At 40.9% G+C, this 17,448-nt stretch overlaps 1 protein-coding gene across 1 annotated transcript; it reads left to right on the forward strand.

Moving 5' to 3' along the window:
- The first annotated feature begins 8,039 nt into the window (after positions 1–8,039).
- On the forward strand, positions 8,040–17,437 carry HDDC2 (HD domain containing 2). Its single transcript, XM_070932729.1, has 6 exons — positions 8,040–8,166; positions 10,936–11,057; positions 13,170–13,272; positions 14,018–14,086; positions 16,041–16,179; positions 17,285–17,437. Exons 1-6 carry the CDS (start codon positions 8,122–8,124, stop codon positions 17,380–17,382), a joined length of 576 nt encoding a protein of 191 aa, XP_070788830.1. The 5' UTR covers positions 8,040–8,121; the 3' UTR covers positions 17,383–17,437.
- Positions 17,438–17,448: the final 11 nt, after the last annotated feature.

A 17,448-nucleotide genomic window follows, 5' to 3' on the forward strand; every position in this document is an offset into this window, starting at 1 on the left:
GTAATGATTGGTTTGATCTGTGAAGTTTCAGTAGGTCAGACTGATACTTATTAAGGTATTTGTGGTGAGACAAATAATCAGACGAGGAGGAAAGTTAAAGGGATTTCTCTTCCTTTTCTCTTCCTGGTCAGCTGACACACACTGAATAAAAATGGATTGTCCCTTCGGTACCCTGAGGAAATGACTTGTTCATTTGAATCACTTCATTTTGTCTTTGGACAGGCAGAAGTAACGCCTTCCCTTTATTCTGTTCATTTTAAGAGACTGAGATGTCCATCCATCTTATATACGACATCGCTGGGCGGGTCAATAACCATCACATATAGAAACCAACAATGGCAGTGATACTAACCACAAACAGTATACCATATGGTGCCCACACATCTCTCCCCCCACTTCTTTTGGACTCCAGTTTCACCCTAGTCCAATTTTGGGGGAAGAAACCATTCTTTTCTAAACCTTCAAAAAGTGGGGGGTGGAGGAAGATAATGGATCTCATGGAAAAAACTCTCTCATAGAGCAGGGCCAGCTAAGGAAAAGGTGCGCTGCCTAGGTCTCAGAAGATGACAGCATTTAAGGGAGAATACATGAAGGCACCCACCGTATCTGGCTTAGTGTGATGGGCAGGTACGGTCATAGTATTGGATAGATATAAAAAAGAAGCAGCAGCCCACATAGTGCAGCCTAAGGCAACCCAGATAGTCCCACATTTCCATCAGTGGTCAATGCCATTGAGGTGATGAATTAGTGCTAAGAGGCTGTGGGGGTCTGAATGGAGAGGAAGCATTTTCTCATGACTTTTAAGGCTTGACTAATACAGAGCCAGGATAGTTGCAGGTCTACGTCTCTTTGAGGGTATCTGTCCATCCCCCCAATCCAGCTAGGTGGATGCCCCCAGGTCTCCTCTCTTAAAGATCATCCAGTGAGACGGAGATGGCAAAGCTTTTCCTTGCTCTGTGAAAGAGGTTCCATGATGAGTTTCCGAAGTGTCCATCCCACCCCAGGCTGCTTTCCCCCATGATTTGTAGATGTGCATCTTGTAAGGCTGCGTAGTTTGATCATGTTATTAAACAGAGGATGTTTTTCTAGATATGAAGTAAGAGAAGATGAAAAATGCAAAAGTGGGGGGGAGAAACAAGATGATTTCATTTGAAGGGAGTGAAATAGCTAAAGAGAGAGCAGCAATACCGGCTCTTTCTATAGCTCATAAGCAGCAGAGCGTGGCATGTCTGCTGATGAAGCTGGTAACGCTTCGGCCACAGTTTGGAAGGGCGGCTGCTCGCGTATGCTGTGTGCTATGGATTCTCTACAAAAAGGGGCAACCCTTTTTGGCACGGGGGAGGGGGAGCAATTAATTTGAAGTTTGTGGAGGTGAGGGAGTATCTGTGTTGTTTTCACTACAAAAAAAGGCAAGGCTTTTTGTCCCAGGGGCGGCAATCAATTTGGTGGAGGTGAGGGGGTATCTTGCAAAGAAAATGATTTCAGCCAATTTTTCTTACCCTCCAACATCTTGCAAATTGGATGCGTCCCTTTCCTGGCTCTTTTTTCCAAGATTTGGCGAAGTTTGCTGTTACAAGAGTTCAAAGACAGGTTCCACCCCCCACCCCCACCCCTTCTGTTCTATACTATCTAGAATGCCTTTTCCTTCAGAGAGGAGGCGCTCTCAGCCATAATTAGCCAACGGGTTTTGGGCAACGAAGGCCAAACTCTGTCGCCTCCCACGTTGCTAAAGGAAATCCAGAGGGCGCTTTAGTTCCAGCGCTCTTTCAACTTCAGCAGAGCCATTTGCTTAGAGAGCCCGAGCTAAATGGGAATAAGGTCCGCTCCTTTTGCTGATGGTTGCTCTGTCTGAAACAGCCCCTGCTTTCCCCCCTATGCTTTCTGGAAGCAGGCTGGAGAGACAGCAGAGGCGGCACTGAACCCCGAACTGCAGCTGCCAGTGGAAAATTCTGCCGGACCAATTCATTTATGGAATCTCAGGGACATCCTCATAAATGGGTGGGCTTGTAATTTTGGCCCCTTTAAAGGAGCCAGATCCCCTAACCTGTCCCAGGTTATTGGAAATTAGAGACTAAAAAGTTAGTGAAGTAATTGAAGTCACTCCTGGGGAGCTCTGCTTGCAGGGCCTCTCCTCTGGGGGGGAACATCTGCCAAGCAAATGTAAGAACTCCACCCTTAACTTCTAATATTTTGGAAATATAATAGTTAAAAAGATTTTTTTTTCCAATGTGTGTCTGGAGATTGTGGCAAACATGGGAGCTGTTTGGTCTTGGCGCGTGTCTAGTTTCACTTTTGTTGTAATGTTCATTGCTTTATTATTTGATATATCTGACAAGTTTTGATAATGTGTTAATTATTTTAATGTCATGTATTATATGTTGTTGCTTTAAATGCTTGCAGCTTAAACAATTGAGGTGATGTTAAAAGTTTTTACAATAAATAACTATTTCTTGTCTCCAGTCAGAAAAGAATGTCTATATTTGTGAGGTGTAAAATCATACTTAATAAATGTACACTAATCGGCATACAATAAAATGAAATTTCATTGCATACAGCTCTCAAAGGGTCACCATCTCCAATATATATATTACATAAACATAAATAAATAAATAATAAATAAATTAAAAATTATGTACATACTGAGAAGATACAAGGGAAATGGAGCTCCAAAGGATGTCTTATCTTTATTGTTTTTATTTTTATCCTGTTGTTGATGGTGAGGGAAACTATGTATTACTGCCTTTACCCAACAGGAAAACAATTGTGAATTGTTACGAAGCTTTCTCTTTAGAAGAGACAGGAAAAAAGTGCTCTTTTGTTGCATTGGCCCAGTGGTGAAATCCAAATTTTTTTACTACCGGTTCTCTGGGCATGGCTTGGTGGGCATGGTGTGGCTTGGTGGGTGTGGTAGGGGAAGGATACTTCAAACTCTCCATTACCACCCCACTCCAGGGGAAGGATACTGCAAAATCCCCATTCCCTCCCCACTCTTGGGGGAAGGATATTGCAAAATCTCCATTTCTACCCCACTCTGGGGCCAGCCAGAGGTGGTATTTGCCGGTTCTCCAAACTAATCAAAATTTCCGCTGCCGATTCTCCGAACTGCTCAGAATTTCCACTACCGGTCCTCCAGAACCTGTCAGAACGTGCTGGATTTCACCCCTGCATTGGCCACAATTCCTAGATGACTTTCCCATTTTTAATATAAATAATGTGAGAAAAACAAATAGACTTTCTTTTGGGGAGATAACATATTACATCATAAAGTTACATCATAAAGTTCACAATCACAAATCAATAGAACCCCAAATACCAATATGTATTTTCATAAAATGTTTTTTTATTTTTAAGTTGCTTCATATATCCTGTTTTGCCTTAGGTTTGCTATCTTGCTTTCTGTAGCTGGGCAACACAACTGATTTCTGATTAAATCCAAAGAGGGTGATCAGTTTTACCGTGAACATGCAAGTAAGGCCATATTTACAGCCAGCAGTTTCTTGAGAAACATTTATGGTTTATAGTTGTTTGAAACCAGTCTTTCCTTCCATAATAGAAGGCCAGATAATTCAGGCAGGCTAATTCAAATTGTATCTTTGCATTGGAAAGCACTAAGTTTATTGCAAGATACACTAGAATTTAAATTACCTCTCTCTTTCCTTTCAGTCATCCCTAGTAAACATATGATAAGGGGTGTGTGTGTGTATCATTTTTAATTTACTCCCTTGATATCATAAATGTCAATCATTTTATTCTGTATAATTCAATATAGTTAGTCCTCGTCTTACAACCACAATTGATCCCAAAATTTCTTTTGATAAGTGAAACATTTGTTAAGTGAGTTTTGCCCCATTTTATGACCTTTCTTGCTACAGTTGTTAAGTGAATCACTGCAGTTGATAAACTAATAATCCAGTTGTTAAGTGAATCTGGCTTCCCTATTAACTTTGCTTGTCAAAAGATTGCAAAAGGAGATCACATGACCTTGGGACACAGCAACGGTCATAAATATGAACCAGTTGCCAAGCACCTGAATTTTGATCACACAATCATGGGGATGCTACAAGGGTTGTAACTGTGAAAAATGGTCATAAGTAACTTCTTTCACTACTGTTGTAATTTTGAACAGTCACTAAATGAATTGTTGTAAGTCAAGGACTACCTGTATAAATAAACAATTTTGGGGTTAAGGATTTTTTTTCTCCTTTTATTTAAAAATGCAGAAAGGGCTTTGCAGAACGGCAGCAGTTTTGCATTTCTTTCCTCCTGGATTTACTGGAAAATTACAGCTGCAACACATTTCTTTTAGCCCCTTTTTTCTTTCCCAATGCTGCCACACGAAGGTGGTTTGGAATTCTTTTGCCTCTTTGTGCATCACTCTTTAATTCTGCCCCAACAGTTTATTCATCACTGTCAATGTGAGGGAGTCCAGTGATTGTGTACGACAGACTGATAGCGTTTTCTCAAACCTGAAATTGGTTATGAAGCATGAAGATTTATGTATGAGTCAAACTCCTTTAGTCAGAAAATATGAGACAAAAGCTTTGATGATGTATTAAAACAATAGAGTTGCCATCATTTTTCTTGACTGAGTTCCAAGATTATGTCCTACCCTGACATATAACAAATTAATCAGCAAAATGTTTCTCATCACACTGTTCTTTGAAAAATAAAATCCTTCACCTCCATGTCAGAAGAAGTAGAGTTGTACAGCCATGCTCTCATAAATTAGTACTTAATTCGTAATTGATTATTCTTGTCTGTGTATTTTCCTGGTATCATATCTTTATTCTGTGATACCTGAATGAATTTCTTAAGACAGAACTATTATGGGGGAGGGGGTATGGGGGGGGAGGTAAAAAAAAAGTCACATGGTGGCTTCTGAGGAAGGTGAATAAAAGGCAGATTTGCCAAAACAGAGCTAATAAATATGGCAAAGACAAAGGAATGAATAGACCAGTTCCTTGGAACTTCTCCAGATAAAAGAGAGGATGGGAGATCACCGATATGTGCTCTGGATGGCAGCTCCTTACGAGGGGAATACAGGACAATAATAACAATTATTATTATTATTATTATTATTATTATTATTATTATTATTATTATTATTTTATTTCTATACCGCCCCGTTCCCGAAGGACTCGGGGCGGTGTACAGCCTATTAAAACAAAAAATATACAAATATCAAAATTTAAAATTATTAAAAATATTACACAATTTCGACCCAGGTGGAGGAAGCTAATGGATCTCATGGAAAAAACTCTTTCATAGAGCAGGGCCAGCTAAGGAAAAGGTGCGCTGCCTAGGTCTCAGAAGATGACAGCATTTAAGGGAGAATACATGAAGGCACCCACCGTATCTGGCTTAGTGTGATGGGCAGGTACGGTCATAGTATTGGATAGATATAAAAAAGAAGCAGCAGCCCACATAGTGCAGCCTAAGGCAACCCAGATAGTCCCACATTTCCATCAGTGGTCAATGCCATTAAGGTGCTGAATTAGTGCCAAGAGGCTGTGGGGGTCTGGATGGAGAGGAAGCATTTTCTCATGACTTTTAAGGCTTTGACTAATACAGAGCCAGAATAATTGCAGGTCTACCTTTCTTTGAGAGTATCTGTCCATCCCCCCAATCCAGCTAGGTGGATGCCCCCAGGTCCCCTCTCTTAAAGATCATCCAGTGAGACGGAGATGGCAAAGCTTTTCCTTGCTCTGTGAAAGAGGTTCCATGATGAGTTTCCGAAGTGTCCATCCCACCCCAGGCTGCTTTCCCCCATGATTTGTAGATGTGCATCTTGTAAGGCTGCGTAGTTTGATCATGTTATTAAACAGAGGATGTTTTTCTAGATATGAAGTAAGAGAAGATGAAAAATGCAAAAGTGGGAGGGAGAAACAAGATGATTTCATTTGAAGGGAGTGAAATAGCTAAAGAGAGAGCAGCAACACTGGCTCTTTCTATAGCTCCTAAGCAGCAGAGCGTGGCATGTCTGCTGACGAAGCTGGTAAAGCTTCGGCCACAGTTCGGAAGGGCGGCTGCTCGCGTATGCTGTGTGCTATGGATTCTCTACAAAAAGGGGCAACCCTTTTTGGCACGGGGGAGGGGGAGCAATTAATTTGAAGTTTGTGGAGGTGAGGGAGTATCTGTGTTGTTTTCACTACAAAAAAAGGCAAGGTTTTTGGCACAGGGGGGTGTCAATTTTAATTTTGTGGCGGTGAGGGTGTACCTTGGTGTTTCTCCTCCTTGCTGCTGCCCTTCGGTGCAAGGGAGTGGGGCAGTCCAGAGGGCAGGTGGAGGCTTGCTGTGTTTGAGACCAAGGTAAGAGGGGGGAAAAGGACGTGCAAGTGCAGAAGGTTGTGTTTTCTATTTGGGTAACGGCAAGTTTTGGCTGCACTTTGTTTGCTAAGAGAAAGGTAGTTTAGGTGTCAGTGTGAGTGGTTGTTCGTGGGCATGCGGGTGGGAGGTTGGACGGGTGGCGTCTGTTGCTTTTGTTGGGAAATAGTTGGATGTGGGTGAATGCAGGTGGTTTGAGATCACGCTGTCTTAAAACTCAAGGTTTTTCATTTTTTAGCCCAATTCCTTAACCACTACACCAAACTGACTCTCTTTACCACCTAATACCGTGATTGCAAACCTATGGCAGCGCTTTCTCTGGGCAAGCGAGTCATCGCCCCAGTTCAGCTCCGCTGCACATGCACGCATGCCTCCTGTCGACCAGCTGGTCTTTGAGTCTCTGCCGCACATGAGTGGGAGGCATGGGGCATGCAGGGGCTGCATGTGCATGCGCAGGGGTGCATGTGCATGCGTGGGGGAGCATGCGCATGCCAGAACACACGTGCATGCATGGGGACGGCACATGTGGGGGTCTGCTGTGCATACATGGTGGGAGCATGCTGGGGGCGCATGCATGTGGGGGCACATGCAGGGGGGCCACACACACATTGCATTTTGGGGGTTTGGTGCGTGCATGCGCATTCTCACGCACACGCACTTTGAGCATTCAGTCCAGAAAAGGTTAGCCATCACTGACCTAGTATGTTGCCAAAATGCAGTTGCTTGTGGTTTTTCCATAAACGGCAGCTAAGCAATCCATGCTTTCTAGTTTTAACACAAATTTGAGGACCCTGAAAATATTTCCTCCTGCAATAGTCTGTAGAGATTCTCAGTCATCCAGGTCATGGTTGTCCCAAAGGTGCTTTTTCAGGAGGCAACTGGACTTTTTTGGTTTTTTCTTTGAAAACGTTTCACTTCTCATCCAAGAAGCTTCTTCAGCTCTGACTGGATGGTGGGGAATGGAAGAATTTATATTCCTCACAGACAGCTGGTCATTTGCATCTTTTTAGAGGGTCATTGAAGCACTTGGAGGTTTATCTGTGTCCTCAGGGTCACCTTAGACTTTTAGCTATACAATTTGGGATGAACACCCTTTGAATGGTGTAGGAGTAAGAATGGATTTCCAGAGAAAAAAATTGCAGACTACAGGAACCAGGAGCACTACTCAGGTGACCCCGAGGACACCGATAAACCTCCAAATGCTTCAACAACCCTCTAAAACAGGGCTCTCCAACCTTGGCAACTTTAAGACTTGTGGACTTCAACTCCCAGAATTCCTCAGCCAGACTGAGGAATTCTGGGAGTTGAAGTCCACAAGTCTTAAAGTTGCCAAGGTTGGAGAGCCCTGCTCTGAATAGGATGCAAATGACCAGCTGTCTGCGAGGAATAGAAATCCTTCCATTCCCCACTATCCTGTCAGAGCTGAAGAAGCTTCTTGAATGAGAAGCAAAAAAAACAAAAAAACAAGAAAGCCCAGTTGCCTCCTGAAAAAAAAACAACAACACCCTTGGGATTTCTTCCTGCAGGGTTGTTTTTTTTTTTTTTTTTTACTACGTTGCCGTTATGTACGCAACGCACGTAGCGCGTACAATAAAGGAAACGGGCCTCCCGCGAGCAACGTTCGTTGACGAAGGAGAAGGCGGAGTCAAAGCAATCGAGGGTTGGTCAGCGGCCAGCGGATTGGTGCAGGCGGCCGGAAGTCCCGCCTAAACGGACTGAGCGGATCCCGCCTCTTTCTCGGCTGCTTGGCGGCGGTTGTTGAATTCGGGCGTCGTCGACGTTGTTGTCGCCGACGCGATGGGGAATTTGCTGCAGTTTCTGAAGTTGGTGGGGCAGCTGAAGGTGGGAAATCCGGGCGACGAGCGGGGCGGGGTGGGGGGATTGTGTGTGGATTTTAGCAGGCTTGGGTTGCCGGTCCCTCCGCGGACCTGGCTCGCTCATTCCGGCTCCTTTCGGAAGCCCAGTCTCCGATCTTCGTGGTTCCGAAGCCGGGTATTTGGGGCGTAGGATGAGCACGATAAGCGGTGCCTCCGAGGCGGGCGTTACAAGGCTGCGATCCCAGCCAAGGCGACCCGAGCTTCCCCGGCTTATCCGGGGGCTTGTTGGAAGGCGAGTCGTTGGGGATCCAAAGCGCACGAAAATAACATTTTCATTTATTCATTTCGGCTTTAGATTTTAACGTATTTCATCCGATTCGCCTGGCTTTTCCCAGCCACTCTGAGCGGCTGGGAATCGGCCCTAAAGCCAATTAAAACGAAGAAAGAGAGCAAAGATAACTGTCATTCCGCTTTTTTGATCTGCTCGCTCGAACTGCTGTTCCCCGATAGGCTCTAATCTAGTTTTTTCCCCCTGTGGCCACCTTTGTATGACAGATTAGGGCTGCTGAGAGACATATAACGGGCCTTGCCCACACTCGGTTGAATTTCCATGGCTGGCTGGTGATGGATTTGAACCTGGCTCTTCCCATGAATCTAATTCAGTGTTTCTCAACCTTGGTAGCTTGAAGATGGATGGACTTCAACTCCCAGAATCCCCCAGCCAGCAGCGCTGGCTGGGGGATTCTGGGAGTTGAAGTCCATCCATCTTCAAGCTTCCAAGGTTGAGAAACACTGATCTAATTCATTCAAAAACATAATTTTCCAGGAGGCCGGCAGTGTATGAGCTGTATTTAATGTGTATTTAAAGGGAGTTTTGACATGAATGGGTTCTGGGCATGAGGGTTAGAGTAATAATAATCCCAGATCTTCGCACTTTCCGACGTGCCCTGAAGACCTTTCTGTTTTCAACAAGCAGGGCTAGCATAAACATCTAAATTCTATGCCAAGGTCTTAGCAGATACACCAAGTTGACTCAATTTATTATTTACTGTTTATAAAAAAATAAAATAAAAAATATTATATGTATATGAAATCTTATTATGTTCACCACCCTGAGTCCGTCGGGAGAAGGGCGGTATAGAAATTCAATAAATAATAATAATAATAATAATAATAATAATAATAATAATAATAATAATAATAATAATAATAATAATGCGTTACTTAGAGCCCATGGATGATGTGATTATTATTATCTTTTTATAGGCTGCTTGGATACCTCTGCTGCTTATGGTTTATATTTTGTGATTGCATTGTTTTTAAAAGTTATGTTTTTAAAAGTTACCCGTTTTTTTTTAAAGTTACCCAGCGTTGCTATTGTGAGATTGCAGCTATATAAATTGAATAAATAAATACCGCTGTGGGAAAAAAACAACCTGCATAGATATTTTTATGAAGTTGCCAAATCAATCAATCAGTTAGAATAGAGCTGATTGGAAGGGACCTTGGAGGTCTTCTAATCCAGTTCTCTGCTCAAGCAGGAGATCTTTATACCATTTCAAGACAAGTCCAGTCTCTTCTTAAAAACCTCCAGTGATAAAGCACCCATAACTTCTGAAGGCAAGCTATTCCATTGGATCATTGTCCTCACTGTTAGGAAGTTTCTCCTCAGTTCCAGGTTGCTTCTTTCCTTGAATAGTTTCCATCCAATATTGCTATCATGTCGCTCCTTAGTCCTTCTTTTCTCTAGACTAGCCAAACCCAAATCCTCCAACCGTTCTTCATATGTTTTAGTCTCCAGGCCTTTAATCTCCCCTCTTTTAAATTCTTAAATTTTAAATTTTTTAATTCGTGATTTTATAAATTGGGTGTTTTAATCTGTGTTTCGGCCGAAATATTTAATAATTTTAAGGGATTTTTAATATTTGTATTGTCTATATTTTATCTTGGCTGTTCACCGCCCTGAGTCCTTCGGGAGTAGGGCGGTATAGAAATTTGATTAATAAATAAATAAATAAATAAATAATCATCTTAGTTGCTCTTCTTTGCACTTTTTCCAAAGTCTCAACATTTTTTTTTGTAATGTGGTAACCAAAACTAGATGCAGTATTCCAGGTGTGGCTTACTAAAGTTTAATATACAGTACTAATACTTCACATGGTTTTGATTCTATGCCTCTGTTTATACAAGGAGCCTGGATAGACAGGAGCCTAGATAGCTCAGCAGACTAATGCAATGTAATTTAACTCCAGCTGTCTGCAATTAGTAAGTTCGAATCTTGCCAGGCTCAAGGTTGACTCAGCCTTCCATCCATTCTAAGGTAGGTAAATTGAGGACCCAGTTTGTGGGGGCAATAAGGTGACTTTGTATAAATATACAAAAGTATGAAGGCTATTGCTTAAGGCATTGTAAGCCACCCTGAGTCTCCGGGGAAGGGCGGCATATAAATCAAATTAAAAAAAAGAAGAAGTAAGGATTGTATTGGCTTTTTTGACTGCTGCTGCACACTGCTAGCTCTTATTTAAGTGGTCATCAACTAGGACTCTAAGGTCCCTCTCACAGTTACTGTTTTTGAGCCAGGTTTCATCTAATTGTACTTGTATGATATTGAAAACAACCTGACTGAGTCCTTTTTTTTTACTGAATATTTAAAGTAAATACTAAATATTTGCTGAAAAAAAATTATCAGTAAATATTTTTTAAAAATGTTTATGTGGTACAATAGATGAACATGCTACTTGGAGCATAGGTCTACTTCTCGATCTGGGTTTTCTTTTTCCTTTTTTGAAACCAGAGAGTACCCCGGACTGGCTGGGTATACAGAAAGGTAAACAATCCAGAAAGTGTCTCAGATCACATGTACAGAATGGCAATTATGGCTATGGTCACTGAAGATAAAACTCTTAATAAAGATAGGTGAGTGGACTTTAAAATTAATTAAATAAATGTAATTTATATTAATTGAATTTATTTGCTATCCATATTGTAAGGATATGACTCTGTTTGGTTTCCAGCATTAAAATACTAACAAATATCTTTAAAACAAGAAAAATAGAAATCCCAAACAAGATAAAATATAGTTAAAATATGGGGAGGGAAAGAACGGGCCTTTTGAATTGCCTCTTAATTCAACCATCACCTCCCAAGTGATGCTCTTCTGTTAGGGTCCCAAGCCATATGGCAGAGCCAGGTCTTCAGACTCCTGCAGAAAGACAAAAAAGTAGGAGCCAATCTCACCTTGGGGTAAGATGTTCCAAAGGACAGGAGCCATGGCAAAGAAGGCCCTTCTCCTGGACCCCACCAGCTGAAATTCCTTGACCAATGGGACCTGCAGCATGCCTCCTCTGCCAGTGTGGGTGGGGTGGACCATTCCCAGTGGATGAGATAGTTCCTTAAGTAATCTGGGCCCATACCATGCAGGGCTTTAAAAGTAATAACCAAAACCTTGAATTGCACCCAGAAACAAATTGGCATCCAGGGGAGATCACGGATCAGTGGTGTAACATGATGCACCCTAGGGACCCCAAGAACTGCCCATGCCACTGCACTCTACACCAGTTGAAGCCTAATTGTGAAATAGCACTAATTGTTCAAATAAATGTCACCAATCATGCTGATGGTTGCACTATCTCTTGTGGCTATTATTAAAATGTTCCTTCCCAAAAGTTGGTCATATTTGATCGCATTGGCTTTGTTTTAAAATGGGATGCATGTTGGATTACATTTTTAGATCTGCATAACTGATATAAAGCAGAATTCATGATGTTTTAGTTCTCTTTAAAGATGAGCATTATTTGCAATGTAAAAGGGCAGATTAATTGATTGATTACATTTATATTACATCACATGGGGGCACAGAGCAGCGGTGAAATGCACTTACCTTTGATACCGGTTCGGAAATGTGAGAGTGCGTGCGTGCCTCTTCTGCACATGTGTAGAGCCTTCTGCGCATGCCAAAAATGGGACATAATGATGTCCCAGGGGGTGGACGGAGCCTCCCACAGCCAGCCCTACCGGTTCGTGCGAGCCGGATAGATCCGCTGGCACAGAGGCTCATCTGTTAAAGACATTGAGTTTATCATCTGGAAAATTGATAACCTGGGTTCAAGATCAGAGTACTGCACGACTGGGTGAGCTCCCATTACTTGCCCCAGCTTCTGCCCATCTAGCAGTTTGAGAGCATGCAAATGCAAGTAGATAAATAGGTACCACTTCAATGGGAAAGTAACTGTTTCGAGCACCTCAGTGCACCCCTGGCCACATGATCACAGAAATGTCTTCAGATGCCACTCCTTGCCTGATTAAAGCAGTATCTCTTTCCCCATTTCTTCAGGGTCATTCCCACATTTCGTCATAAGTCGTCATTAAAATAATAGATTTGAATAAAATAATAGAATAGCAATAATTCTAAACAATACAAAACGAAAGCTTCCCAAATCAAAGTGTCCAGAAGAGCTCAATTTTCAGCTTCTTCCAAAATGCAGTTAAAAGTGGAAGATCCAGAGGGAAGCCACTCCCAAGGGCCAGTGCTGCTACTGAAGTTCAGTACTCCAAAACTACATCCCCTCCTTGTTTAGTGATCACAATCTGTTCCTTAAAATTAGAAGCAGAATGGTCGTTAAGATAATACATGACAGAAAGACACTGTGAAGGTTACTGGTTAGTTGCTGTCCTTATTTAATAGATTAGAACCCTCTTGACTAGCTAGTTTTCCTGTTTTGACGTTGGCCAGACCTTAATCAGTTTCACAGTGAGGGCTTTTGTTGTTAGGCCCTCAAAATGTTGTTACAAATGGTTGCATTGGTCAAAGAATGAATTTTTAAAATTATTATTATTACTGGCGTTTTTGGAACAAAGACTACTGTTAAAACCTCTTTATGATCCTTTGTGTGACAAAAGTTTTTTATTTCATTAACATATATGAAGAGATGTTTTGTTGGAGATCTATATATGATTCACTAATATTCAAAGTAAATTTTGCTGGTGGTGCTTCTCTGTTGCCTTTCTTTATACATATTTTCTTTGCAGGTGCATCCGATTAGCTTTGGTTCATGATATGGCTGAATGCATAGTTGGTGACATTGCTCCTGCTGACAATATTTCCAAAGAAGAGAAACATCGGCAAGAAAAGGTCAGTATGAAGATGGGAGTAGTGTGATTGTCTGTAGCAGCTTTCCCTGAACTGCCATTCCCAAAACATTAAAAAAACACTTTTAGAACATCTTTCTGGTATAGAACTTTTGATTGTTTAACTATTTGTGTCATTTCCACCAATTATGGTGGGTTATTATACATTTACAGGTAAATGTAGGGTTCTAATCTACTAGTCCTTGAATTACAACCATAATGGAACCTGCCCATTAGAGTTATAAATTGTGGTGCTCCTTAATTGAATCAAGCACATTCCAGACCTGATTTTGTGACCTTTTTTGTGTCGGTCATTAAGCAAATCAATTGTTCCCTATAGGCTGGAAGTGAATACCAGTTTTTAACAGAACCATCATAAATACGTGATTGCATGACCACAGGTGCTGCAAATAGCTGTCTATGTGGTCATTGCTGAGTGATGGACACAGTCAGTCAGCTGTTGGAATTTCAGAACCAAGTTGTAAATACAACTTGTAACTATGAAGGCCCATTGTAACTATGAAAGACCACCAAGCAACTGGTTGTAAATCAGTGACTACTTCTTGTGATAAAAACCAAGCTAACATCCCCTGGTCTTACCAATTCTGAATAGCAGTGCAATAGACCATGGCTTTTATTGATGTCCAAAAGCAGAGAACAGGATACAGGGATTTGTTAGCATTTCAATAAAAATTAGAGGACCTTGAAGATTTTGTTTTGTTTTTTTCTTTCTTCTTCTTTCTTTTTAGGAAGCTATGAAACATTTGACCAGATTGCTGTCAGAGGATCTGGGAAAAGAGATTTATGAACTCTGGGAAGTAAGTTTTCAGCATATAAAATTATTCACAGATTTTTTTTTTCCTAAAAGAAAACATGTTAAAAAATGTTTTGCATGAAAGCCACCATCAATTTAAGAGACCCCTCTCTACTGCTCATTATAAGATTCAGGGTAATTGTCATGCAGCTATGATCCACTATATTGGGAGTTAGAAAGGGCAGTTAGCAATTTGAAGTATACATACTTAACATGATCAGTATACCTTGTCCATTAAAGTGACTTCTTTCTTCAGTTTTTGCTTAACAGCTTAAGAAAGTGAATTATGTTCTTACGTTTACATTAAAGTATGTTAGTTTTAATTTGGGAAAATACTGTGTTTCATGAAATAATGTGTGTAGTGGATAATAGGGAGCAGAATCCTTTTCATAAGATTATTTATTATCGGAATTATACCCTTGTCTCAATCAACCAAATCTTTAGGGTCATAAAGCAACAAGGTGTGTGTGTGTGTGTATTATATATATAGAGGGAGGGGTAGTGGTGGAGGGGGGAACCTGTCTTTTGCCAAGCTTTTGTTAATTTTAATTAACAAACCATTTTGAAGTCATTAAAATGGTTAATAGTGCAGATCTTTCATCATAGGCATCATATATATGTATATATAGTCCTCAAGTTACAACTGATTATTTAATGACCATTCAAAGTTATGATGGTGTTGAAAAAAGTGACTTACAACCGGTCTTCAAACTTACCATTGCAGAATCCCAGCAGTCAGGTAATTAAAATTTGGATGCTTGGCAACTGGCATGTATTTGACAGTTGCAGTATCCTGGGGTCACATGATCGCCATTTACAACCTTCCCAGGGATCATAACAAGCAGAGTCAATGGGGGAAGCCTGATTTGCTTAAGCAGTATATAAGTCTAAGTGGTATTCCTATTTCCTTAATGACCACGGCAAAAATGTCATAAAATTGAATTGTCTCACTTAGTGACTGTATCTGTTAACAATGAAGGTTCTGGGCCAAATTGTGGTCATAAGTCAAGGGCTACTTGTAATGCTCTACTTTGCAATTTCAGACACTTTTCAAGAGCAGCCCTTAGTAAAGCACAATACAGTAGTTTGGTCAGATTGTATTCCAGACATAAACTGGCTTAGAAAAGTTTGCACACCTGTAAGTATACACATCACAGTCACAATCTGCAAATGACCACTGAATGTCAAGAACCATTCAAAAGGTGTGTGTGTGTTCTTTCTGGAGTGCAATCTCATTCAGAAAAAGCTTCAGCTCAGTCCCAGAGTGAAGCTTTCTCCTTACCATCAACACCTCTAGTTTCTCTGAATTTAATTTCAGCTTGTTCCCTCTCATTTAGCCCATTATTCAGGTGAGGCAATATCCCACAGTACTGATGGCTTCCTTAGAGATGGTTGAGAAGAGCAGTGGCATTGTGCATCTATTAAACAGTATGCATGTGGATGAAAAAACTTAAGATTCACTCAAAACAGGCAAAGTTCATTTAGGAAGATTTCAGCTTATGCTACATGTGGAGAATTGCAACTTTAACAAAGGTTTAGCAAGGTATCTCTCTAGCAACGAAAGAGAGTTTTCAAAACGCATAGTTTCCATGTGAACTAAGGGAAGAAAGGCACTCTGCTGGAAAAGTACCAGGAGAGAGGAAAGAAATGCTTTGAGTAACCCGGTGAGTGGGTACTGTAGTCCTTAGAAGCCACTGCATAGAAGAAACATTCTGTGTAGGTCACCTTGACTGTTCTGGAACTCAAACCTAACTTTTGCATTGGGAAGTATGTTTGGATGTGTGAAGGAAGAGAACATATAGTTTAGAGTGGAGCTCTTGGATCAGAAAGAGAATACAGAATATAAACCTGCATTTGTTTCTACATGTCTGACTTGCTAGAAAAAGTACTGCTGGGAATGACTTACAGACCCCAGTGTGATAGGATGAACTAGTTTTCCATTATATAATTCTCTTCAGGAATATGAATATCAGTCTACTGCAGAAGCAAAATTTGTAAAACAGCTGGACCAATGTGAAATGATTATTCAAGCTTTAGAGTATGAAGAGTTAGAGAAACGACCTGGGACATTACAAGACTTTTATGATACTACTGCTGGTAAATATCCTTTCCTTTAAACGAGTCTATGTTTATGACTCATGAGACAAAACAGATGTTATAGGATGGCTTTTCTGCTGAGGGATGACGCTGCAGGATGCCATTTGTCTTTCTTTCTGGTGCGGAGCTAGCTTGTCCCTTGTGGCACAGCTTGGAAAGTGCACGACCGTGAACCAAACAGGGCCAGCAATCTTAGACAGCCAAACTACTAGTATGTATTAGCATTGTAGTCTCCCGGCTAATGTAACATTGTCATACACTAAATAAAATAAAGATGGGATATTAATTTGAAACAGATGACTGGGATCCCCACAATCGCCCTTTCAAAGTGCTCTGGTATCAAAATTTCTCAAGCCAGAAGCTGATAGCACCAAGATGGGAAAGGGAAGGAGTTGGACTGTCCTTCTGGGGGCTTCTCCCTTTTGCTGACTGGAAAAAGGCTTGTTGCCTTGGCCTCTGGAAAGCTATAGGATCAGAGGTTATTCATAGCCTAAATCTTGTAGAAGTCTAGTTACTTGTACATTTTCCAAGAAATTTAATTTTGGTTGTAGGAACTTGTCCTTGAGGAAATGGATTCATCCATTAAAGTCTTCCACATGATTGAAGTTGGAAGACATTCTGGTTAGAATTTTTCAAAGACACAAGAAGCTGCCAAAAACCATTTCTCTGATGGTTTTGGTGCCCTTGTTTTCCATGACTTTGGCTTGTCTACTTGTATTTTGGAAGGCTAGCAAAAAAGCTATCAATTTGTGTAGCTCTCTGTGACGTTGATTTCAGAGGCAAAGGACATTTAAAAGCCTAGCCGGTTGTGTTGATGTGTGCTATGGACTTGCTCCTCCTCTCATCTGATCTGATTTCAGATGACAGATTAAGGCAATAACATAACACAGGTACCTAGCATTTTTTTCAACATTCCAAGCTTTATTGTAATTTTAGGAAGGAATACCTTAGAAAATAGAGCTAGTCTAGGCAAACAGATGAATACCAAATATAATATAGTAACACAGTTCTTGTAGATAAAATTATAGTTACCAGAGTTACTGCCATAATTTTGTACTTAGTCTACTTGAAGAGTATGTAAACTAACTAAAATCTTTTTCTACAGGAAAATTTAGTCATCCAGAAATAGTCCAGCTTGTATCTTCGATAAATAAAGAAAGAAATGCAAATATAGCTGCGAAAAACAGTGATCCTCCAACTTGAATCACGTTTGAAATGTGCTTACCTGCATCTTAAATAAATTATTTTATGATTTGAACGTGTGTGTGT

This window comes from Pituophis catenifer, unplaced genomic scaffold (genome assembly GCF_029215685.1).
Source record: "Pituophis catenifer annectens isolate HBS135680 unplaced genomic scaffold, rPitCat1.0.hap2 SCAF_1, whole genome shotgun sequence".
NCBI classification, from domain to species: Eukaryota; Metazoa; Chordata; class Lepidosauria; order Squamata; family Colubridae; genus Pituophis; species Pituophis catenifer.

Bases quoted from the DNA above. Each gene is read 5' to 3' on its own strand.
- HDDC2 (XM_070932729.1), top strand. From the start codon at position 8,122: ATGGGGAATTTGCTGCAGTTTCTGAAGTTGGTGGGGCAGCTGAAG. The intron at 13,273-14,017 runs GTCAGTATGAAG...CTTTCTTTTTAG, and splicing joins AGAAACATCGGCAAGAAAAG to GAAGCTATGAAACATTTGAC. The intron at 16,180-17,284 runs GTAAATATCCTT...CTTTTTCTACAG, and splicing joins CTTTTATGATACTACTGCTG to GAAAATTTAGTCATCCAGAA.